General features: G+C 42.7%; 1 protein-coding gene across 1 annotated transcript in view; it reads right to left on the reverse strand.

Moving 5' to 3' along the window:
- The window catches only part of clybl (citrate lyase beta like), a 56,525-nt gene extending 31,064 nt beyond the window's left edge, over positions 1-25,461 (reverse strand). Inside the window, exon 1 of the mRNA XM_061692143.1 lies at positions 25,402-25,461. Coding sequence (XP_061548127.1) covers positions 25,402-25,445 — 44 coding nt within the window. The 5' untranslated portion in view covers positions 25,446-25,461. The remainder of the gene's footprint in view (positions 1-25,401) is intronic.
- Between the last annotated feature and the right edge of the window lie 200 nt (positions 25,462-25,661).

The raw sequence follows: 25,661 nt of genomic DNA on the forward strand, positions 1-25,661 counted from the left end.
TTCTCTGCAGTTTAGTCTTTAATTGTCTTATGCTGCTTGTTTGTTGTTGTGTTATCATTACGATTGTCTTCATTTAATTTGATTTGAATGTTTATTTTTTAACATGAAGAGAGAAATAACATCCCGCAGTGTATTGAAGATGCTCCGACAACTTACTATTTTATGTTGCTTTTCCTTTTTACGTATCACCCGTGTGTTGAATTAATTAGCTTACAGCAGTTGTTTCATTATCACAATGTAATGATAAGCATTTCCTGTAACTCTACAGACCTCCAACTGGCAGCATAATGGCCTAATTCTGGTGGTAATATTCATTGTACCACATGAATGATGGCAGATAACAAGAGGCTCCACTCTAAAACAGAGGACGACAACAGCCACGCACTCAATATGTAGATTTACACAATTACCTCCAGCATGGAGGTGCAGGCTGATGCTGTGTGGTAAATGTACAAAATTAAACATTTGGCTTTCTCCCCCCCTACAATAATCATCCAGTGATGCATATGCAAACTACATTCTAATGTCGCTGGCTCTAAGTACTGTAAGACGGATCCAGTTTTGGGGAGAGGAAATCATTGTGTCCAAACCGTAATCATGATGACATCCTGATGCAGAAAAATGTCTAACGGGTGGTGGTGGGGGAGAAAAAAAATAAAAATGTCAACCTGCCTGGAGAAGAATTCTTCGCAGGCCTCTCTCAGGTCTAAAGGACACAATGGATTCAAGCCCTTATTTATATTTAGGTATTGCATTATATATACATATTATATATTACACTTACGTGTAAAAAGGAGGGCTAAAATTCTGCAAGACGCAAAATATTGGGGATCCATTCATTTGGTTCCTTCCCCAAGTTCTAATCAGCACTGCGGGAATATTTTTGATTTCAAAAATGCTGATGACAGTCCCTCACCATGAACAACACCCAACTCCAGACCCCCCCCCCCCCCAATCCATGTCCTGTCCCCCTTTGGGGTCTCATTAGTTTGGGTTTTATGCGTTAATCTACACAATGAGGACGAAGTCATGGCAGCTACCTTGGGCAGCCAATGCCTGTCCCACCTGTAATCCTTCTCAAAGACCCCCAGCTTTCTCCAAAGCTCCCAAAATTGGCACACAATGCTTGTTATGCAAGCTCTCTACCGTAATGCCAGGGGAACCAATGACCGTGGACCTTTCTCATCTCTGCCGTATAAAACGAGTTAAATTGCGCGCGAGGTCTCCGGAAAGGCAAACGAATGGAAAGGACACTACGAAAATCTGGCCTCGGGAACGTGGGGTCACAATTTCTTGAAAAGACATTCATTGTGTAAGTTTGTGGTTGCCATCCAACAAAAAGCATGCACACCAAAAGGGTTGTTAATCTGATAAAAAGGACAAAAACCAAAAACCTTTTGCTTTGCATCAAATATGGAGATATGAAACGAAACGAAAATATGCAGCTTTAGTCCAATTTCACAAGATTAAAAGGGAGAACATTTGTCAATGACTCATCACCACGGACATTTTGAACGTGGCCACGTTATCGTTTCCCACTAAACCCGACGAAAAGGGATTTCTTATGGGCTCCAAATCGAAGGGGCCATTTACCCTGACTGTCTTCCGTCTGTTTTATAGAACATTTGTCACCATCTCATCAAAAGACATTCATTTGTAAGTCTGAATGAATCAAGTATATCAACATAAGCGGGGGGGGGGGGGGGGGGGGGGGGTTCCATTTATATGAAAAATAGCAATTACCGATATATATTTTCCGCATAAAACACCCAAATTTGGACACACTTGCTTTTCATTGGACAGCAAATAGAATACATTCAATGGCAATGTGCAGAGTAAAACACCTTTGTTGACAGTTTAAATGAATTTATCATTAAAAGTCAATTGAGAGGGATGCTTCAAAGAGGTCAAATAAGTCGTTCCATTTGAGGAGGACATAAGGGGGTTAGCTTTTAACTTAGCATTTTTATTGACTCTGGCAAAACAAAATGAGCGGCCTCTGTAGGATTGTGCCCTCTGCATTGGCCATTCAGGCCTTCTGAGCCCCATTGTACTACTTTGAAGGCAATGAAAGGAAACCCCACTGGTGGAAATGCAGTGGAACAGCCCCACAACAGGCCACAACTGTTCCCTTATGCATGAAAGGCAGCCACAGAAAAGACAAGATGGACTTCTGAGGTAGCAGCAAAAACAAAGGCAACAAAAGTGCTGATCACGAGGGGATGACACGACTTGTCTCAGCAGAAGGAGCCCAAAGAAAGGGCGGCGGGACAATAGCACTCCTGGCCGATGACACGTTGAAGAATTGAAAAATCCACACAAGAAGTGTCTTTTCAATTCACTAAACCCACAATGGCGGCTGGACGCTGGTCAGACTGAAAGGAGGGGTGGGCGAGAACCAAGCACAACAGCTTTTGCTCCCTTTCCAAAATATTGCCCGGTTCTGTCAAAAACAACAACAACAACAACAAACCTTGGCGATGGCACACTGGGGGGGATGATGGCTTCAGTAAGGAAACACCAAAAGCAAATCCAAGTGTGGTGACTTCCGCTCCCGCCGCTTCCCCTTCTTTTTGAAATCTCAGAAACGTTTCTCTTTGTGCCCCGCAAATAATTATGCCAGTGCCGGAATGCCATGGTAACTGTTTTTGTCAAACAAAAACATGTTTGCTCTCACTGAATATGCCTCCATGTTTTGGGTGATTGACTCTGTTGGCTTTGAGAAAGAGAATTTGGACTTTTGATTTTCCCATGGGCTCGAGATCCAAGAGGCCTTTGGCGTGTGAATAAAGATTCGTTCATTTGTTTATATGATATCATCTTAGAGATTGAAAATGCTAACTTTTCACTCAAATGTTTTCAAAAGTTTCGAAAACGATCACGTGTCTGCCAAATTCGAGAGAACGTGTTGGCAAAAATGTATTTCTCATGGGTACAAATGTAAGAGGCATTTGAGGCGGGACTAAAAAACAGTTTGTTCATTTAGCATTTTAGAGCCTTCAAATGCTAACTTTCTGAAGACAGTCATGTTATCATTTCCAGAAACGCTGCTCTGAAAAATATTTCCCATGGACAACATATCTCCTGTTTCCGCTGGACTATTTTTAATTTCAGGTGTTAAACCCGTAACTCCCACTGCAAACTTCGAAAAATGTGCCTCAATGTGCAAAATTGTTATTTTTTTTATGCTAACAGTTCAAAAACCGATTGCAGTCAAAAATATGCTTTTGGAAAAAGATGGCAGGAACGAGCATTTTACCTGATATGCATAGCACGAAGCTTTTCTAATTATGTCTGAACATGGAGTATTTTTGACATAAAAAAGACACTATCAATTTTATCAGACTGTTTTTGGCTTAACGTAAATTTGAAGTAATTAATTAGCGTTCCCTGATCTTTGGCAACAAATGTCATCAACATTGTAACGCATTCCAGTTGGGGCGATGCCATTTGCTGAACAGCGCATCCACAGGTGAACCGAGGTCCTCCTCCATGATAGCCCAAGGCCGATCCCACCGTTCTTCAGACAGACCCATGGGGCCTTTCACTGGCAACCCCCCTGTCTGATTAATGGATCGATGTGGTAATTGATTAGTGAAGAGGAGGTGGGAATAAGTACATAGGCCATCCACCCCCACCCCAGCCCAAACAAAAGGGGGAAGACGTCAAATGTAGCAGTGATAGCCTGCAGCCAGGCCGCTACCCATCAAAGCCACGGCAGAGCTGACATAAAGGCCCCGGCCCATTCTCCAGCGAGCGCCGTCCTCCCTCACCGACTCTCCTTTTCTCTTGGTAATGCTGTCTGTAAAGTGACAGGAACCATTCTGGGAGCAACCCGTCCACTCGCCTTCATAAAACAAGCCGTAAAGCAGCAAATAACAGGCTTATATGGCTTCATTATGCTGCCTTTGCAGGTTCACAGCCCCGAGGCCGGAGGGGCGAGGGGGTTCGCTGTGGTCGGGCAGAGGCGGGGTTGACTGTTGGCAGGAAGGACAGCCCGCTTCTCGTGGAACGCTTGTTGTCCTAAACGCTGTCACCGTGTCCGTGTTTGCTCACGATAGAAGACTACTTGACCCTCCCTTTATCCCTGTACTCCCTTAAATCCCGAGCAGGACAAACAAAGTGGCACGGCTCACTCCAAGGCTGGAACTGATGCCATGAGTCCGGAGACTTCATTAGCACGACAGAACACGCGAAAGCAATTTATTTAGAAACATGTCAATGTTTGTAGGCATAATTTCACAAAAGCTTGGGTGACGGGGGTCAGGCGTCGACTAGCGTTCGGGTCCAGAAAAATGGGTCAGCGCCGGGAGCCGATTGACCTGGCGGAAAAGTGCAATGGAAAATTAATGGACAATAATTCAATTACCTAGCTAAATTTCAACTTGAACTCTTCATTTGTCCCTTGAGGCCAATTGGTTCTCCAACAAAACAGAAGAAAACAGGACTGCACAGTACATGCAGAAAGGGGGACACAAAAGGGTAAGAGGTGAATTTTCATGTTGCGAATGTATTATGCCGAAGTTGGGTGTAAAGCATCACTCCCAGAGATTTTTTTAATTGATCAGCAACCATCATTTTATACCGGTACGGCGATTTTCAATGAAGCTGACAAGATCTTCTTTTCAAACACACAAGAACGTTTATTGTAACCCCAAAGAAGGTAACTCCTCTCATCAACAAAAAGTAGTGCTTGGTCGCATCGCTGCGGTCAGTGGCCCGTTAATCGTCACGCCCATCAGCAGGAGACGTTTTGAAGGTGCTAAACCAGAAAATGGGGGAGGGGTGGCGCAGACTGCACACGAAGCTAACACTGGAACAAGGGTCAGTTTCCAGTGTCAGGATTACGGAGAATGGATTCAAAGAAGGCAGAGGAGAGGGTGGAGTGAATCCTTTCTCCACAATAATAATAATAATCGGTAATGACAGAGAGAAACGGGCAGGCCAGAATGATCAGCGTTTACTTTTAAGCCGCCGCTCAATCAAACGGTGAAACTAAGTGGCATCAGGTCCTTAAGATTAAGATACACACACACGCAAGGAAGAGGAAGATACGTGTCGTCTTGTGTCGTTTTAATGCCGAGTACTCCATTTTAAATAAAACCTTTTGCCTGGTGATTCAATACGTTTCAAATCTTTATCTGGACATGAGTGGGTGTAACTCATGGTATGAATAATGGGGTATGAAAAGGACACCAGGGGGCCAAATAAACTACAAATATCCACAAATGACTAGCACTTTAATTGAGCTGCTGCAACCTTGGTGGTTCTTGCTACCAATTTTAAACTTACCAGAGAACAACTCTGGTTTATCTTTACGGCCCTGTTTTTACCGGGCCCGCCACTTTATACCGGAGATCAAGCTAGTGCTTTCGAAAAGAGCCGGGCGGACACAAACGGGTGCAACAGCACAGCGCCAAAACTCTCCTGAGCTGTAACTCCCAAGACATCCGAGTCAAATCGAATGAAAGAGCCGAATCCGGATTACGCAAGATTGACTTTCAATAGGATCATTTTGACTAAATCGTTTTCTGTATTGTGAAACAGCTCCAATGTGGAAAAACAACTACAACAAACTAAATATTTTACTTGGACATTCTCATCATGTAAAGGTACCCATAGAAGTACCTTCTTTACAGAGTTTCCAAAGGAAATAGAAATATTTTTATTGAGTCCGTGGCATTTTAAAAATTGAACAGCAGATAAGGATAACGTATCATTTCATGGGTAATTTGGCTTGGAGTTAAGGATCTGTAGACACCCTGCTAAAACCAAATTAACACCACCTAAAGATACAAAAAAAAAAAAAAAAACTCAACACATCTGATACAGAATTTGGCTTATCAGCAGTATTAGCCATACTTTGTGGACTTAAAACAGAAAAAAAAATGAGAGGGAGGCCTGGGTGTTCCTACCAGGGAAAAAATGAATATGAAAGAACATTTCAGGTGGTGAAAGAAACAATGCGAGAAGAGAAGCTTGGCCAGCCTGGGCTGCGGTGACGAGCCTTGGACGGCCGCTCAGATGGTAGATCAGACCGTCAGAATATTTGGCCTGCGATGTGATGTGTCCTGTGTCTGATCGCTTTACCCCCTCTCCCAAGCAAAACGCGGCCTCGTAACGCACACTCGGACCCCGGAAAAGTCAGGCAGATGGGTGTGCATAAAAGATTCACTCGGGAGACTGAAACTTACTAAAGGCGCAGTGCATCTGATGTTCACATTTGGAACTATAACTAGAGAAAAGCAAGCCCGGGGAAAAAAAGAGGGACATCTGTGTCTTTTTTTCCCCTCTTATTTCATCTCTTGTGGGCCGTTGTGTGTCATGACTGAGGTTTTTTGGATCATGGTCTGTTTAATGAAATGGACCAGCATCACACAAGCACTGAACACTGACACCCCCAAGCTCATTGCTCCTCTTTCTCCCTTGTAAGTTGCCTGTGCCCCCAAGTGGTCACATATGAAAATGACACCTGTAATCCAAATTAGAGGACTAAAAATATAAGGTATAGTGTGTGTTTTTAATTAATTCTAAAATGCAAGTCAACCCCCTAAGATATGGTCAATTTGGGTATGTCACTACTGCCCAGGAGAATTTTTGAAAGTAATTTAAGTCATAAAGCTGCTGCTCCCTATAGTGTTGTAATGACAGACACTTCATTCTTTTGACCAACGGGGATGCCGCTTGCCCTCGACTTCTGCCCGGCCCCGAGCCTTTAATTAAGACTGGCTTAGGCCTGATTGATCCTGGCACGCCAGGAAGTTTCTTGAAAATCTGACTGCCAAAACCATGAAAGTATTATATAGGCCACAACCCCCCTCATAGCCCCCTCCTGGCACCCCGCATCAAAAAAAAAAAAAAGATTTGAAGCTGAAAGCTTCTACATTTTTGTGGTATGCCTGTAAGAATAAACCCTTAGCTACCTTCTGTCGCTTGCACACATGAATAATTATCGGACATTTATTTGATATAAGGCCAGACTTTCTACGCTGGAACCGTCACACATTAAAGGTACACAGGCCCAAATCCACCTCAGTCGATAAATCAACAACATACTTCCCTCCACAAAAGAAACGCAAATCGAAGCAGGATTCATCAGGTTTGTGGCACATGTCTACAGGCACCACGCATGAGGGGACCGCTGTACCTGGCAAAATGTGTTGCTCAGAGTAGAATACACGATTAACATGGGTTTGACGTAGCCTTAGACAATACAGGCGGTTGATGTCAATTTGGGGGATATTTTTTACCCAACGAAATAATGGAAATATTTGATACTATAAATAAATACTTTATTGACGAGTAAAATTAACCAAAGTATTGCTACAATATTACCAAGACAATCAAACTATGCCAAAAATAGCACATACCTTCAGCTCGTTTTGTCGGGACACACAGCATAAAATCCCCCCAAAACTCAGAGGTTCCTTGTGGTCTTGTACAAGAAAAACGACAGTTTTAAAACTGTCAAATGGTTGCCTGGGTAAAAGGTTTATGACACTCCATGTTTTAAATAACTAACATTCTCAACTGTTATAAAGTGACGAGTTGAAGATTTTTGGGTAAAAAAAAGGCAAAAGAGTTCATCATTTAATTCTCACTGAACGGAGGTTTTGCAGGATTTGCATGATATCATGCATGACTGGATTTTGATCTAAAGGCTTATCTTTGCCCCAAATTGTTTTCATTTTATTCTACTTAACCTTTATTTAAACAGATGAAGTCAATTGAGAAGCAGTTCTCATTTACAACGAAGACCTCGCCAAGAGGTAGCATAAGAAGCTAGCGAAACATGAAAAGGTTCAAAACAAAAACAATCCAACATCACGTCATACAGAAAACAACAGAAATACACGAACACAATAAATACAGCAAGACATGTTAATAATAAGCAGCTAAAAGCAAGTGCCGTGTTCTTGAACAACTGTTTTTAAGAAGTTATATTCAAATATTTTTTGGCTGCATTCAAATTTAGAGGTGCCACTGTATTAATATCATTACAAATAGCCAAAATGTAGCATATTTGTGAAACAAACAAAAACAAAAACAAAAGGTTTTTTTTGCGAGATGTGTTAATGCTCTTAGTGTTTGTGTTCCCAGTTAAGGATACATGTGCAAGCGGTTGTCTTCACAACACAACAACAGGGGGAAAAATGACTAGGGGCAACTGTTAATGTATGTTTCCCATGTTAGTATTTGAAGCCTTCAGAAACCAAAAACAGAATGTGGAAAGTGTCAGTGAGCAGGATCCTACCTTGGCCAATCTCTCCATTAAGGGTGTGGATTGGGCAGGAGCGGGCATGAACCAAGTGCCCCGCTTCCTTCCTTTACTGGGTGGACCATGGAAAAACATTGTCTCATTTTCAACTTGACACCAACACATCTCAGGATAGGACGGAAAATAACGTAAACATATCCCAGTAAACTAAGATTATGGTAATCGAAATCTTCAAGAGGGGAATTATTATGGTTCTGTAATAAAGACGGATCTGAAATCAATGTAGTAGCCCATCCAAGAAATCGACTGCTTGCTTCAGTTGACGATAACCACTGCGGTCACTCTCCTGTCAGGCCAGATTCTGTGTTCACAGAAAATCGAATACCAAGAGATTCGGCTGGATTAGTCCTGCAAAAACACGGTCATTTTAAGGGTTAAAGAACAGGAATGGGAGGAAAAAATGAACACAAAAGCCCCTTTCACACTGCCAGGAAGAGGTGACAATTTTTGTGTCACTGTTCTGTATAGACGTCGCCGAAACAGAATGGGGCTACAAAGTCAGCTTGGTCATTTTTGGCCGGGACGCCACCTGTGTGTAGGGTATCCATACAAAAACAAGTATTTTACATGTGATTGCAGGATGCGGTGTTGCTTTGTGAAAGCACATACAATATGGAAATATCCTGGAATATGTGTAAAAGACAGGCTGGCACAATGAAAGACACATTTTATGTTGCGGTTCTGATGCACCAGTTTTGATCTCATCGTAAAAAAAGGTCAAGACAAAACCAGCATTCTTTGAGCGGCATCTTTTGCAGGTGACTCAAAACGTGAACCAATTGATACAGAAATAAACCACCAGCTGCACTGAGCAAGAATAGCTGTTAAAAAAAAAAAAGAAAAGAAAAAAAAAAAAAAAGGCCCCAATTGAAATCCTAGCACATAAAAACCTGATTTATCAAGTTATAAAATACTGCTCTGTGACCATGGCTTGTTTTTAAAAAGGACAAGTATTAGCAAAACACTCAAAAAAACTAATTGATTGAAGTTGAAGTTGAAGTTGAAGTTGGCAATAGCATTTCATGTTAGCAGTGTTCACAAAATAAATCAGGAAAGCAACGCTGACGTAAAAACCCGCGAGCACGGGAGAAAGAGAAGGTAGATCGTATAAAGCGGGCGTGAGGTTCAGGAAATCATCAAGAAGATTCCATTTGGAGTCAGTAATAGATTTCCTGACCATGTGTGTATTATGGGTGTCAGCATACTGCTGCTGGAAATGTCTGCTGATTGACATGGGCCACATTTGACGTGGACCTGCTGCCGACTGTTTGGACTGGAACGCTACGCTATTTTTAAAAATGATTTAAGGAAAATATCTGGAAATGGAGCCTTTTTGTAGTGACCTTTCGGCTGTTTTTAGGTATGGTGTTTTTTGCTTGTTTTGGTCATTGTTATATTCTCCCAAAAGCCTGAGCAGTGGCGGAGGCAGGACGTTTGTTACTAACAAGTACAAGAGTGACGCTTTGTACGTGGTCTCGTAAAGGGAAGAAACTCCTGTACAGAGTGCCGAAGACCTCACTCCCGCTCCAATTCCTCCCTGAGCTCAACAGGACTGCCACGTCAGGTTATACAATTAGTTGAGCTTTCATCTTTCACTGTTCTCCGACCATATTTCCAGTGGAAGAGATGACATAAATAACTTCACTTGAATGGGATTTTTGCATTTCTGAGGGATGTTTGGTCACCAAAAACAAAATGTTGGATTAAGGCTCTTGTAAATTTAAACTTGAAGCGACATTTACACAATTTCTCCAACAGCCATAGCCGTCCCGTTTCAGGCCACCGTGGAAAAAAAACAGAATGGTCCCCAGGCAACGTAGGGGACGAGATGGGCAAACAAGATAGGCAGCGATTGTCGTGATCTTTAACTTGTTTAAATCGTCGAAACATTTGCCACGGTAGTCACGGTACCGATGAGATACTTAGTCGGCCGTAGTAAAAGAGGGTGCCGGCAAATTGACCCGCCAGTGCGGGGCAACACAACTTGGAGGCAATCCGTACGGGAAGGCTTGTTTTGCCCGGCATCTCACACTCATCGCCTACAACTCTGCTTTAGCTAAGCCGTGTGTTTAATTTGCCTATGCCGAACTATAAGCGCGCCATTGAGCCTGCCCCCCCCACCACCCGTCGGGGACACCATGACAGACTACGAGAAAACTTAGCGAGCGTCGAATATGGAAAAATATGGCCACAATACCACAGTGTACTACATTTTGGGCAAACGGTGCTGTCGCGAACATAATCCAAATGTAGACCTACACGTATATATTTGGTAACTCAAACGTACTTCAATGACAAGGACCTGTCCTTGCAGATTATAGTGGAACCACTTAAGGCCTTTTCACACGCCACTCGGTTTACTTGGTGTTCAAAAAAAGAAGAGACCATCCAGCATCATGAAGTGTTTCAATGCGGACTCTTTCAATTTCAGTGAGCTCTTGACATTTTACCATTTCTAAATGGAATGAGGAATTTCTGACTGAATTCACCTTACTGATTAAATCCAAATTTGAGCCAGCTCAGCGGGCCACTCCGATACGTCATAAATGAATCAATCAACCGAAAATTTAATTTTTCTGTTCATGAATGCAAGTAATTTCTATTTTTGTCTTTTGTGTGTGTGTGTGTGTGTGTGAGAGAGAGTATATTTGAAAATTCACAGATAAAACAAAGAATCCTTTTAGCATTAAATACGTTTGGTTCAAAAACTTCTACATCCTGGGGAATGAACCATTAGAGAGAAATAATTGTTTTGGTAATCACCAATTGTGTTAAATTAGGACAGCTGCGACAAAAGCCTGACATTGGCTGCTGGTCAATAGATTCGATAAGCCCGGTATATGAATGTCACTCCGCTGCGAGAGCTCTCCTGTGTTTACGGTTTTATCTTACTATGCTGATTTATTCTTCCTGCTCAATAACATGATTTTTAAGCAGTGAATATTTTACATCTGCTTCATTTAAGTCCATTTCTTATGCCCATTGCTATTCCCTTCAGTGAACTGGTGGACTCTTGCCTCCATTGAAAGGACCATTGCATTAATGAACACCGCCTGCCCTTTAGGCTCTGACACTTTAAACCCAACGTTTGATTGCGCCTTTACCTTGCCAGGCCGCACAGAGCATCATTTAGCTGTGAATTCATTTTCATGTTTGGATCAACCCTGCTGAGGTGTGATGCCAGAGGTGCATAATTACAGAAACGCTACATAATAAAAAGGGAAGCTTTAGTCTTGCGGGTATTACTGACCAGACACTGAAATCGGAGTGAGGTGTCAGTGGAGGACAAAAGGAGAATACATCTGCGGGCTTATAAAAGGGGGTACGCGAAGGACTTGTGCAGTTGTGTGCATGTGTGTATCTGGTCTCATCATGGGATAAGACACGCACCCACGGCCACAGCTCAAACACCGGCAGCCCTTAACAAGGTGTGTCTAATGCTCCTATTTAATGTTTGGGGGTTCAGTGGCGCGTGGCCTGAGGTTTTTTCTTTTTTGGCGGGGGTGCGCCGAGAGCCCTGACAGCTGCGGCCCAAACTGCAGACAAAAGCCGAGAGGAAGTACCGCATCATCGAAGGTCGGAGGAAAACGCCGTGGCGATTTGTTTGTGGTCTGGTCTCGATGCTGGCGGCTGATTCGGGGCTTAGTCTACCATTCGTGGTGCAACACAACTAGTTGAAAGGCGATCTTTGGCAAACAAATATGGTTGTGAAAAAGCAATAACACATGGAATGTTTAGATACAAAGCAAGTTGCAAATTGAACAGAGTGTACCTCCACCGTTTGCATCATCTATTATATCTGCTCAGCGCAAGCTAGATTCTGGATTCAGGGTATCTGCAGCCTGAAAGAAGGCAAAATGTAAAACTTTTGAGAAAGCTCAACCAAAAGCACATTAACTCAATACCTGAAACTCATCTCTTTGCTCTTCACCTATTATTGATGGTTTTGGCCCGTCCCAAAAATTCTACATAAAGAAAATGTAGGATCGTCTCTGTGGCATTTTTAAGACTGTTGAATGAAGTGCAAGTTTGTAAGCATAATTAAGGCATTCATTTTTACTAAATCTTAAGACTTGCCATACTGGTATTGATCACAATTTGTTTGTGGGATGATGCAAAAACAACTAACCTATCGATTAAACACTGTCTGGAGCTGGCGAAGGGAAGATCAAACCAGAAATGAATGACGCTGCGCTTCATCGCAGGCCCCTTAACTCACAGCACCAAAACGACACCGCCTGTCCAATCATAATATCGTGCATTACCCTCAGTCAAATAGAGAGTAGCCTGCTAATTAAGACTCATTTTAGGGATGTCTTGAGCACATATATTTGCACCCCGGCCCCTTGATTTTGAGTATCGGCCGATCTGAATCCGATACAATGGCAATGCATTAGCAAAATTATATACATATAAGCTGTATATGTGTGTGTGTGTGTGTGTGTGCGTTTGCATTTCTGTAACACTGGTCATCATTCATTGGTTTTCGTTTTATCCATTCCAACCAGCCTAACCTCCGAACTCAAGTCTTAACCCCTCAAACTGACCAAACAGTCCGACGTCAACACATCCGCCAGAAGACTGAACCTAATTTTAAAAATATCAACCTGTTCAATACGAGAGCATCAAACAGACAGCTGCTGATTTGTTATTCTGTCAATGTGTGTGGCGTTTCTTGTGTGTGTGTGTGTGTGTGTATTTGTACAGCTTCGCTTGTGTATTGTTCCATTTTGTCCGCAGCTGCAAGAGAGGAGCGGGCTAACTCCACTGCGTTGGATAAAGCCCTTTGGTGACACTCTTGACTAACTGCCACCTCTAGAGGAGTAACAGAGTATTACGACATGGATCAACTATACAGTAGATCTGTAAATCACCACTAAAACCACTTTGTATTATTCTCCAAAATTACTCAGCTTACTACTTTAACTATGCTTTCAACTATCCATTCAAATCATGTTTCAGTTGGGAACAGGTAATTTGGTGTATGGAAAAAACAATGTCATGGTCCAAAGCATGCAAAATTGACATCTGCTCCATGAAGGAACGAAAAGGAAGAACAAATGTCTCAAACTTAAGACTTGAGACCAAGTAGTACAATGAAATGTGTACACATGAACTTAAAAAGGGATGGCCATTTAACAAAATGTTGTCCATATCGCTCAACTTCCCATTGCTGACATCGTGTTGTTCCCGTTCACACCTCTGGTAGTCGCAGCCATGTAATTCACGATATCGTGCCTTAAATATGTGATTGATTACAATTCCACACAATCAACAGAATTCTTGAGGGTTTTTACTTCCATTTAATGTAGGCCGGAAATAATTGATCACGAGTAGTTTAGTTTGCGTGCACTCGGTATTTCTACAAACGGTAAGAGTCTGGTGTATGCTGAGAAAGTTCAGGCCCTCATTAATACGAGTGGCTGTGTACTCGCAGGGCATTAGCGCGGGCATTATCTTGTTGTGCCAGACAGTTCTGTAGTAAACACCCTGGCAGAGGGCCTCGTCCTCGTAGTAAACTGATGCGACTGCACAGTCGCGACAGAGTTGTGTAGCCGTCCTGGCACGGAGATATGGGTCACGCCAGGCTGTCCTCTCCCTCACCCCGACAGTAGAGCCCAAACCCTGATGAGATTAGCTCGGCCAGCCAGGAGGCTCAGCAGTTGTAAGGCCAAAAAACACCACCGTTACACGAATACTCCCGTCGGATCCCCCGCACCTCGACTCGGATTCCCTTGCGTTCGGTTGTACCCTTGGCCCGAATGGATCTGAACCACGACTGAGCAACTTAACTTGATCATACACTGCGGGAAGAAGACAAATCAAAGGAAATCAACTACTGTAAGTTGCCTGGAGGTTGAAGATTTTGGGGGTCGGGTCAGAGAAGCCCATCCCCTTGACCAGTCAGAGTTAAATCAATGCTAAAAACGGGATTAGGCAGCTCAGAATGCCGGGGTAATCACTCATTCAGCAATGGCCGTGAGAGAAGGGGCGGGTTTTATACAGCTGAGAGCTTTGCTTCCTGCACCGTCTTAAAAACCGCATCCGATGAGTAAAGACAAGCGCTTGGTCCTCCCCTGGCTTTACTGGGTGAGTCTGCCTCCTGGGTTCCTGTAAATAAGTGACGTCACAGCGCTTAATGATGCCCAGACGAGGCTCAGCGGGACCTACAGAGGGGAGCAAAACAGTCAACAGCGCTAGTTCTTCACATAGTCTCGAGGTACAGAGCAACGAACATGAGTATACTCATTCACAGAGCCCTCTGGGCAAGACACCTATTGCCTCATCCGAGGATCGCCTGAAATGAAGATGTTCAACGTGATCTTCATTGATGTACACTGCTAGTGTGAGCGAGTGACAGTTGTTTCCAGAATGAAAAGGCCCGTCATAAAGCCCGGCCGGCTAGAGGAAACAGGATAAGCGCTTGAGCCAAGGCTGTAAAAAGCTCTCTGGGAAACTTGAAAGCCACACAAATGAAGTCTGCGTCTGCCATCTGGAAACAATAAACAAACAAAAACCCAGCAGCCAAACAAACACCACGGAAGAGAGAAAGCGATCTAAAGATGGCGAGTGCAAATGAGTGACAGGGAGAGGACGATATAAAGAGTCCCGCATCATGAGCAGACACTCGTGGGAAGACATAGAGACAAGGCTTTGTGGAAGACAAAAAAGAGTGACGCTAAGGAGACGACCCTGCTGTTTTGAATCTGTGTGGCACAACTGCAACCTGTTTCCAATAAAGTCGAGTGCTCACAGGAGGCTGCCTGTCTGCAACTCATGCCAAAGATGCGATGGGACCAGCGACACAGCACCAAAGCAAAGGGAGACAACGCGTTGAAATTGTTACCTTGTTTTGGTCACCTCATTTGGAAATATGCGTCACAATGAAATTACACATGAAGCGGTTTTAGAATTCATCGCCTTCGACGGACATTGCTATTCCACTTAAGTCCTCTAGGATTTGTTTGTTACCGCCTTCCGTGTAGTCTGAATGCTAGTGCAAATAAAAAGCCGAACAAAAAGCCCTCTGTCCCTCAGATCTGTATGAAAAAAATCACATGCAACCACACCTGTCAAAATACCATGTACAATATTGTTTATCCACTTTATGTACACGCTGCGCATGGAGTTCAACAAATCAGGTCGGACCCCAGATTCAACTGCGCGACCTCATTGTATTGACCGAAGTCGTTTTTGACATGCCAAAAATGTATAAGATTGTTGTACGACTGCTCATCGTTCGCCACAGTACGACTAACAATGACCCACTTGAAACCCTGCATGAGTTGGCCGACTCAGGAATCGGGCTTGAAAAGGACAGAAAGATGGTGGGGTGGTAAACCGGTTTTGGGTTTACGCCGGAAAAAACATCCAAGCAAAACAAAACGCATGAAAACATTGCTCTCTTTTCTTAGTGGTCGCAATAATGTAAAAAGGAAAAAGGTTTGGTGAGCGGAATTTTGAGTGAAACAATGCCAAGGTCTTTGCTGCCAAAATTATTCCGAAAAGTTAAGGGCAGTACAAAATATGATCAGTTCAGTAATTCGTGGTCTTATTTGTTTCCACGCTTCCTTCGGTAACATCACCGTGAAGCCTGATTTGTTGCTCTGCAAGTTGGATCGAATGGTGTTCTCACCACAACCGAACCTTGCAAGAGCTCAACAGGAATCGTGCCGTGACCGCTTGGATTTGGTTCAATTGCTGCATTCACACCTGACCAAGCAAACACACGGGATCAAAGCGCCGTTTAAAACGCGTACACACCAGTAAGCTTCATTCCAATATAATATTGTTTGCGTATTCAGCCAATTAACTGGTCAAAAGTCAGTTTTAAACAGGCACAGGTCAGCCAAAACATTTACCATTGATACGTTTAGTATAAAAATAATCATACAATCCCCAAAATGTGTATCAAAAAATATCAGAAACTAAGTATACTAAACCTATCGATTGTTTTATGTATGCAAAATTAAAATGGTAAACAATGTTCTTTCAGTGCAAAAAGGCCCAAGATAAATACCAAACTATACTACAAAAAAATAAAGCACTGCCGGTAATATTTTCTTCTCTATCGGCCCAACAATTGTATATATTTTGAAATATCAGTAGCCTAATAGCATAAAAAAGTATTTTTTAACTTCATGTCAAAATATCAAAAATACCACCAGCTTGCTAAAAATTTGGGGTAATTATTCATTATTAATAGTTGAATGGACAGTCTACGTCTAACACGCCTCCCTAGAAAAACCTCAAAACCAATAAAGGCCACTGTCAATACTGACCCCTATGGGCCACAGCAAGAACAGCATCCACGTGGCCTCAGCATCTTTTCTATTCAGTGAGGTGAATATAGTGTAAGCTTTAAACAAACATGAAGGTGGAACGGCCCAGAGAAGCATGTTCAACCCCCCCCCCCCCCCCCCCCCCCCCCCCCCCCGCTGTGCCCGCGTAACAAACACTCCTCTATATAAAAGTAAAACCCATTACACATTAGGGTGTTGCGCATCAGACAGGAGATGCTGCTAAATTACACCTCATCGTTCTGGAGCTGACTTAACCGTCACCATGGCAATGAGCCAACTTCAGAGGCGTGAGAAGACCAAGACCACCACCTCCACCGCCCGGCAAGAGAAGGGGGTGGGAGGGGTTCATTGAATAGCCAAAAGAAACCAAATATGTGCCTTTTTTTAAATAGCTTTCTAAAAATCTGGCTTACCGCAAACCTGGAACTAATATCCTGCCCACACACAAACACGACCGACTGGTAGCCAATTAATACGACACGGGATGGAGAACTATAACAGCAACAGGCTCGTAAGGAAGCCATTAGGGTTGATTACTCATACTTGGAGAGAGCAACTTGGCTATCAGCACCTAATAAGAACATTTATATTTGATGGCTGCACACTATAAATAAATTCATATATAACTTCTTGAGTGCCCTTGATGTTGTACAAGTTATATCAGAATTCAAAAGGCGCAAGGCGTTAGCCTATCGTGGCCGACCTCAGTGTAGTTAACTCTTACTGTACTTTTACTTGGGCTTTCTGCATCGGTTCTTTCAAAAGATCGACCATAGTCCTGCGTGACACCGGATGAGACCTCACACAAGCTAAGCATAACGCGCCAGACCGCGGCATGCTTTTTGTCCACCGCATTTCCCCTTCATATCATGTACATAAAACATTTAAATTCAAATGCTCCGCCCCCTCCAGCGGTACAAGTTCAGAATTCCAATGTCCGCCACGCACGAACTCAAGTGAAACATGTCACTGCATTTCGTGCCAGGCGTTCTGTTCAGCAAGCGGAGATTAACTCTCGGCATCTAACTCCAGCAACACCATTGGCACTTATTGTTGAGTGAGTGGTGAGCTAATTTTTACACTTGTGTGACAAAAACTAAAATATAAAAAAATTGAGATGGGTGAGGCAAATCTGCAAGGGAACTAAACTTTGCAGCACTTATTCATGTTTGAAGTGAGCAGTGTTTTAAATTGGTTTGCGTTAGTGTGCACACTTGTATGAAACAGCATAGATGAATCATCGCTTATTAAAAATGTTTAGACGTAAATGTTTTGTTGTTTTTACGTTTTACAGTGATTAGCTTTTATATTGATAAATTATATTCACATAACTCCTACGCCATTCTTCAGTAAAGAGTTTTATTGTTTTAAAGTGATAATAACGGCTTTTTTAAACGAGTGTATTTTCCTCGGGAAAATAATGTTCTAATCGAAAAAATACATAAATAAATATTCATCTACATTTCATCTTAAAGCGGTCAACACGTTTCGCCCATTTAACTGAAACTTAAGGTCAAAATTCCAACCGAGTTTACCTCACATCTGTAAAGAGCAAAAACGCACATTCTCAGTTTGTGTTCTCCTTAAACCCAAAGAACATCCCCCTGCTTCTTCATTGAAAACTAAACTCCAAAACATGTATTCCCGATTAGCCAAGAAGAAAATTCTTTTGTTGCATTGTTCACACATTCCTCCCCGGTTGTGTTTATACAGATGTGCGCACCGAGGGTCCGAAAAGTCTTTCTTTTTTTTTTTTTTCTTTTTTTTCTCCTTTTAACCCCTCGGCGGCTGAAGATGTGCTGTTGATCAAAGGCTTCTGTGCTGGAGTTGAGACACTTGCTTTGGTTGTTTTGGTTGCCTCTGGGGGATACGGGCTAACAGATCCATCTGTTGGCCGCATGGATCCACCTTTCGCCGGGACAAGTGTAACGTGGGGCCCCTTCCCGCTCGCTGTCCAGCAGCCCCGCCCCTCCAGCACGTTTACTCAGCTGGCCCCCCCATAAGTCGCCACAGTTTGTTTTTGCATAGCAACATGTGTTAACTTAATGCTCTGTAACTCATTTCAAAGGCGAGCTTAGCTGGGTCAACAACAGGTAATAGAGGCATTTATTGATGCATTGCCTTGAAAACTGTGGCGTTAGAAAAGAGGCTCGGCGGGGGAGACATACGCAAATGAATAAAGAATGGTTACATTTGACTATGATGCAACAGCGAACCCCATTTTTTGAGGGAAATACATTCAAGGCCCACCCACAATAGGTGGAAATGTGTGGCATGAAGCGATCATATACTGTCATTTATAATTTAGAAATCTATTTTTTATACACTTTTACTCCCTCCCACGCACTTGCAAACACATTTAAATGTATGTATTAACACACACTTTCTAAAGTAATACTTAGCAGCTGTTTTCTCTCGCTTGCTCACACAGCTCTCCGAATAAGAGGCACAGTGTGCTTGCTTCAAGCTTATTTGTCCCAGTTGCAGTTTAGTGTTTAAACTGACACATAAAAACAAGAGAACTAAACATTGTATATTTAAACACCAAAATGTTTAACCAAACATATATAATTTCCTCTAAAAAAAAAAAAAGTCCGCTTGCCTAATGCTAACATATGATGCGAAACGTTTAACAAAGGGCTAAGAAAAATTAGTATAGATGTTACGTTTATTATAAACCTTCAAACAACTGCTACTTTAACGCACATGGAGCAGCAACACATACAAACAGCAAAACAACAATACTACTTACAGGCACAGACATACATTCTGTCTACTCAGTAGGAAAAAAATGACTATTATTGGAGCTCAGTAGGAGACCTTCTTTGCCTCTTTTTCTTGCTCGTAATTACGCTGCATCTGTCCCAGTAAATCTCAGCGCGGGGAAACACCAAGCGATACCTCTGAAGTCAAACACAATCGGTTCCCATCGGACATAACGGCAATGGAAATAATCCGTGCCTGGGTCAAACTGTCTCCATCGTAAAAATATTACTTGAGTAACATTTCAACATAATTAACAGCCATACAAGTTTTAAAACAAGTGAATCCATTGTTCATATCGGCGAAGGGATCCTCATATATCTTTTGGCGAATTTGCATACTGTGACGCAGGAGTTTTGCTTCTTCATAACAAAGTTATTCTTTTTTTTCCTTGCCTCCGTCACTACTTCTTGCTCATGTGGGCTTCAGTTGTTCTTTTAATGAGTGAGGAGGGTGCTTTGTGACCTGTTCCATGACCTCAGACAACTTCTGCTGTGATTTGGCACGATATAATAATAAAAAACTGAATTGAAGTGAATTCATGATATGCTCAAATTTTGTGTGGCTGTCATGCGCAACAAAGGCCCATCTTTTGAAATAAGCGCCGCAAAGAAAAATAACACGCCAGAAACTAAACTCTGGTCTGGCATGAGATGCGAATGTCTCGTGTGACGTTTGAATCGTGAGAAATCCAAAAGTTTCTGGATCGTACGACCTCATCTTCCACCGTACAAGGGAATAAAAAAGGGTAAAGGGGGTGGCCAAAACAATCGGCACGTTGAGGGAATACAGTACCTTCAAGTCAATAAATGTTGAAATAATACATTCAAATCTCAAGATTGCGCACAGGGTGAAGTGGTTGAAGAAGTTGGTTACACAGTCCCACTGGCTGTTTTCCCGCCTGATTGGATTATGGCCACACACACACGCGCACACTCACGCTCACACACTTGGAGCTCTCGGTTACCAGCGCCAATCAATGAGGAAATGAGGTGTCAACACGCGGGTGTTTATTCAAACAGCCATTTATTTTTCTAGCGGAAGCCAAAGCCAGCTCCTGCACAGACGACACCAGATGAGTGAGGGGATTTTCAGCGAGGATTCCCCCCCCCCCTCCGCTATACAAATAAATCCCACGCAAATGAATGCGATTGTAGTATTAGGCGCATTCAAGGGTATACAGTTAGGTACACTCGGGACGTTACAGGGCTAGGACAAAATATGGATATTGTGATACATCAAATCGTTATATTTCGTGGTACAGATTACGAGTGGCTGGCATTTCCACTCTTGGGAAGTACTTTGGAACCTCCAAAGTCAAACTCCTTAAAGCTGGAAAATATGGAGGCATCAATTTATTTATAGGCAAAAATATGCCTTACATATATATTTTAAATATTTTGGACAGTGCAAACGCTTGAAGTGAGCATACGTCACGAGCAAACATCAAGATGGCGGTCACTTGTTAAAGTGTTTTGTGTTGTGTTTTACTTACATGAATTTACAGCCGCAAATTCTTTGCTGGTTACATGTTATACTTGTATGACATACTTTGGAGAAGGTTCTGTAGGTAAAAAAAAATTGTGTAAATAAAAGTGTGTTCTTGTATCCACTTAATTAAATTATTGATTTTTGTGTGTGTGTAATGCGGAGCAATCCTTCAGTTGCATACGTATTATCGATCATTTGTTCCCCAACATATACAGGTGCAGCTCAATAAATTACAAATTAGAATTGTGAAAAACTTATCTCATTTCAGTAGCTCAATTCAAAAACTTGGTCATATTCTTTAGATTTACCACACAGAATAAAGTAGAGAATTTTTGTACAATTTTGATCATTATGGCTTGCAGCTAAATTACATTTTAACGTTGCAGGAAATTAAAATATCCCTGCTTGTAAGAAAGGACAATACATATGCTTATTAATTTTTAAAAACTAGATTAGAATTGGCCTTCTTGAAAGTATTTTGCCATGTGTCTCGTAAATCTGTATGAGTTTCATTTTTCAAACAGAACTTTAAAATTTGTTGAAATGCTGCTGTAGATAATCAATACGTAATCACTGTACAGTGGACGCCCGCTGTACGCGGGGGGATAGGGATCAGGCTGGCAATAGCGAAAAGTCGTGGATAATTGACATCCATTATAATTACATTGGGGGGGGGACAAGGTTTTTATTTTTTGCATTTTTTTTTTTGATTTTTTTTTACACCCCAAATCCTTTTTGAATAAGTGGGGATAAACAGCCAATAAGCAATTTTGTTGTTGGTTCCAGCCCATAAAATAAAAACAGAAAAAAAGAAAAAGTGTACAAAATGGACTTTTTTTTTTTGGAATGCATGTTTTCACTGCACTGCGATATTACTGGTGGTTAAAATATTGCAATAATACTGGCTCATCAGTGACTCTGTGGAGCCCACTTGGGAAGTAGCATCAAAAAATGTCCCGCACAGTCGTGGCCACTTTAAAACTACGGCGGCAGATAAGAAAGTCCCATCGCAATTTATGCCGAACGCCACCATGGAAAAAGATTCTAGCAACCGCGTGTGCCGCTTCACGTCTCTTAACTGAAAACATTATAGGGGCGCATAACACTTGGGCTTTTTATAAGCATGGCTATATAGCCCAAGCAGGCCCCCAGAGGGGAAACTGCCCATTAACTTATAAGGTCCAGGCCTCGGCTCTCTTAATTGACAAGCTCCAGGCTACTTTCATCACTTGTCGACTTCATAGCGGCAGTCGACGCTTCCTCCCAGGATGCCGTTGCATCTTTGGCGCGAGTGTGTTGGTGACAAAGAGCAGTCTGCCGCCAGTGTCGAGGCCGAGCGCGGGCGGCTCTAGGCTGTCCATAAAACAAAACAACAAGCGCGCACATTCCTCTTCGCGGTCTCGGCCGTCTGAGCATTTAACCTTGTAGACGCCGCTTCCCTCGAGTCGCAACGGATCCAATTAGCAACACATGACCCTTTGTTGAGGCTGTAAATTCTACCTATTACATTTATTACCTCCGCCAAGTGTTAAACGCAAGGGCGAGAGGCATTCTGATGGGTTATTAGTAAGCAAGATTATGCAAACACGACACAACCCATTTTATTTTGGTGAGGACACAAATAATAGCGTGGCTACACAAAAATGGATTTGTCAAATTATGTCAGTTATTTGGAATCAGATGTTGAACAATTGCAATTGACACAAAATGGCGTGCACTACACAGCTGCAGCCAGCAGAGGCGCTGCTGAGTCATTCTCAACTAGTTTGCGGTGTAAACAAGAATAGGATATTGAGCTCCATTCACACTACAGCATAACAACATGACTCCGCTCAACACGGAAACAGGAGTTGTGCCGATCATTGGGGCCGTTGCATTTTCAACATTTTCTTACAAAGCATTTCATTATTCGCCAAAACAGATCTCGAGGGGAAAGGGATCATTCTTGAAATAAAAATGCAAAAAACAATCTGCTTTGTATTTTCTCGTGTCTAAAAAATGTTTTTTTTAAATTGCATTCAGAAATTGTTTATAACAATAGGCGATCAGACATTTAGTCTACCCCTCCCAGATTGGAGAGGTTATTTGCACCTTTTTCACAGTTACAGTCTACTTGCATCGGGACCAACTGATGAGCTGATGTGGAAGCGGATGGCCTCTCACGTCGTGATTCGTCCATCAAACAAGTCGGACAGGAGCGTTCGGCCTTGGTGGAGGTCTGTGCAATGCTTAACAACTTTGTTTATTTCTACTCAGTTGCTCGAGAGGTTCTGCGTTACAATCTCAGCTGCGATTGGCTCGAGCTCACCCGCGACCTAATTAAATTCTGTAAAAAAAAAAAGATGGATAACAGCAATGCTTTGTAGTTTTACTTGCATTAATGCATATGCCTGAATATTATCAAAATCCATCCATCATTTAATACAAAAAAAGCATTTATTTACACTAGGGATAAGCCTGCATAACTATTTTATTGACTACATTATTGTTACGCAGGTGCTGTTAAAAGCAAAATATATCGGCACAAAAGAAAGGGAACGTTGAATAGAAATTCATTATTTTTAATCAGGGGACGTTTCAGTTTTCATGAAGGCCTCCAAGGCCCTTATTAAACATGAAAAAAATTCTATTCAACATTCTTACCATAAGAGCATTTGTGATTTACTTTTGGGAGGACTTTATTTGTTTTGAAATTTGCATGGCGGCCCAGGTCAAATGATCTCATGGGCCTTACGTGGCCCGCAGCACAAATGATCAAATGCTGCGACTCCAACCACCTGCACCTAAACGCCACCAAGACAAGTGAAATGGTGCTGAACATTAGGAGGCCCAGACCTCACCCCTGAAAGGGTTGGCATTAACGCCAACAGTGTGGCGATTGTACAGATGTACTAACATCTGGGTGTGCAGCTGGATGAAAAGGCTGGACTGAACTGCCAAGATTGACGAAACGTGCTGGAAAGGACATAGCCACCTGCAGTTCCTCAGAAGACTCTTTATCATGTTCTACCAGTCTGTGGTGACTACCGCCCTCATGTAGGCACTTGTGTGCTGGGGCAGCAGCGTGAGGAAAAGGGAAGCTTGTCGCCTGGAGAAACTGAGGAGGAAAGCGGGCTGCGTCACGGGCACAGAGTTGGACAGCCTGGCAACTGTGGCAGAAAGGAGGGCACTGAACAAGCTTCCTGCACAAAACGCCGCATAGCATCATCTCCAGGCAGACGAGCGGCTTCAGCGACAGGCCGCTGTCAGCGCCCTGCTCCGCTGGCAGATTGAGGAAACCCTTCCTGTGCCGTGCCATGCGGGAACGCTACTATCACGTAACCCTCAACGGCTTGCGCACAAATTGACATCACCGTATTTTACCGGACCTTTAGACCACACTGAAATTGTGCCTGTTGTTTAAAATGTCTGTCCATCCATCCATCCATTTTCTGAGCCGCTTCTCCTCACTCGGGTCGCGGTCGTGCCGGAGCCTATCACAGCTATCATCGGGCACCCTGAACTGGTTGCCAGCCAATCGCAAAACAATCAAATAAGGGGAAAAAAGTAAATATTTTTCATGTCTTGCTCAGAACATTGAATCGATGGCAACTGGACATTTTGCCTCTCATCCGAGAAGGCTTCTCTCGGCTGCGGGAGGCCAAACGTCTTCGAAAACAACCAGAACAGTCCGGCTGTGATCGATTCAATGCCCTGGAGGAATGAGAATATTACAGGCATTTGTCATCTCTCTACGATATTTGGAAATATTTGACATACCTTTAATACTATTGAGGTTGTAGTGGTCTAATTGTCTTCATAAAAGTACAATTGTATTTTTGTTAATTCAGTCTGTGTAAAACAATGAAGTCTATTGGCAAGCTAAGATCTATTCTCAGTATTTTCTAAAATAATTTACAGTATACTTAAGCCTATTTACAGTATGTAGTAACATTTTACTTTATATTGCACTTTTGACAGAGAGGACTCACACATTGCTGCACATAATTTGAGAATGCAATCATATATAAAACACAGAATCACAATGTTTTAGTTAACACAAGAAAAAAAAAATCAAATCAAATCCAAAAAAAACCCTAATCAAAACAAATGAGCTTCAACAGAATACTCGGCTGTTGCACGTGCTTTGCAAAATTGCAGAAAGGGAAGTGCACTCCACAATGCACTGCAAGGCTCTATCGCCTTGCAAGCTTCATTTCATGTGAGGCTGGTGACACCTGACAGGGCAAGAAAATGACCGCACAGCCACCATTCGGGAGCCTGACTGACCATTGAGCTTACATTTTGCACTCCATTCAGCAGCATAGCCATATTACTAGCAAAAGCAAAGGGACAAATGATCAGTTATTAGGCTAAAAACAACAACACAACAACCGTATTAAACGTCAACTGGCACAAAATGCGCGTTCTTGGTCTTTTATATAACAGGGAAAACAAACGAATGAAGCCTTCCATGCAGTGATTTGACTCCTTGAGGCTGCCGACAAGGCTAGCAAAATATGCCCAACGGTCAGCCGAACAAGCTCCAGCAAAGGCGTCCAAAAAAAAGCATAAAATAGGACTTACTGTTGCAGAAGTCGTCGGATAGTCCTTCTGACGGGCGCCGCCATCTTCGTGTGACGTACAAGAAGGGCCGCTGTTGATTGGCTAGTTAAGTAAATTCTGGTCCTTTGTGATTGGTCGCGGTGGTAGAGGAGGCGGGTACTGAGCGGGTACCAGCTCATTGGCCCGTGAGGGGGGGGGGGGGCGGTGCCACGTTTGCGCGTGTGTGGGAGGGGGCAACGTTTGTGCTCAAAGGGAACGTTCGAGTTCCACAATGAACACGT

Source organism: Phycodurus eques, chromosome 12 (genome assembly GCF_024500275.1).
Source record: "Phycodurus eques isolate BA_2022a chromosome 12, UOR_Pequ_1.1, whole genome shotgun sequence".
Classification (NCBI taxonomy): Eukaryota; Metazoa; Chordata; class Actinopteri; order Syngnathiformes; family Syngnathidae; genus Phycodurus; species Phycodurus eques.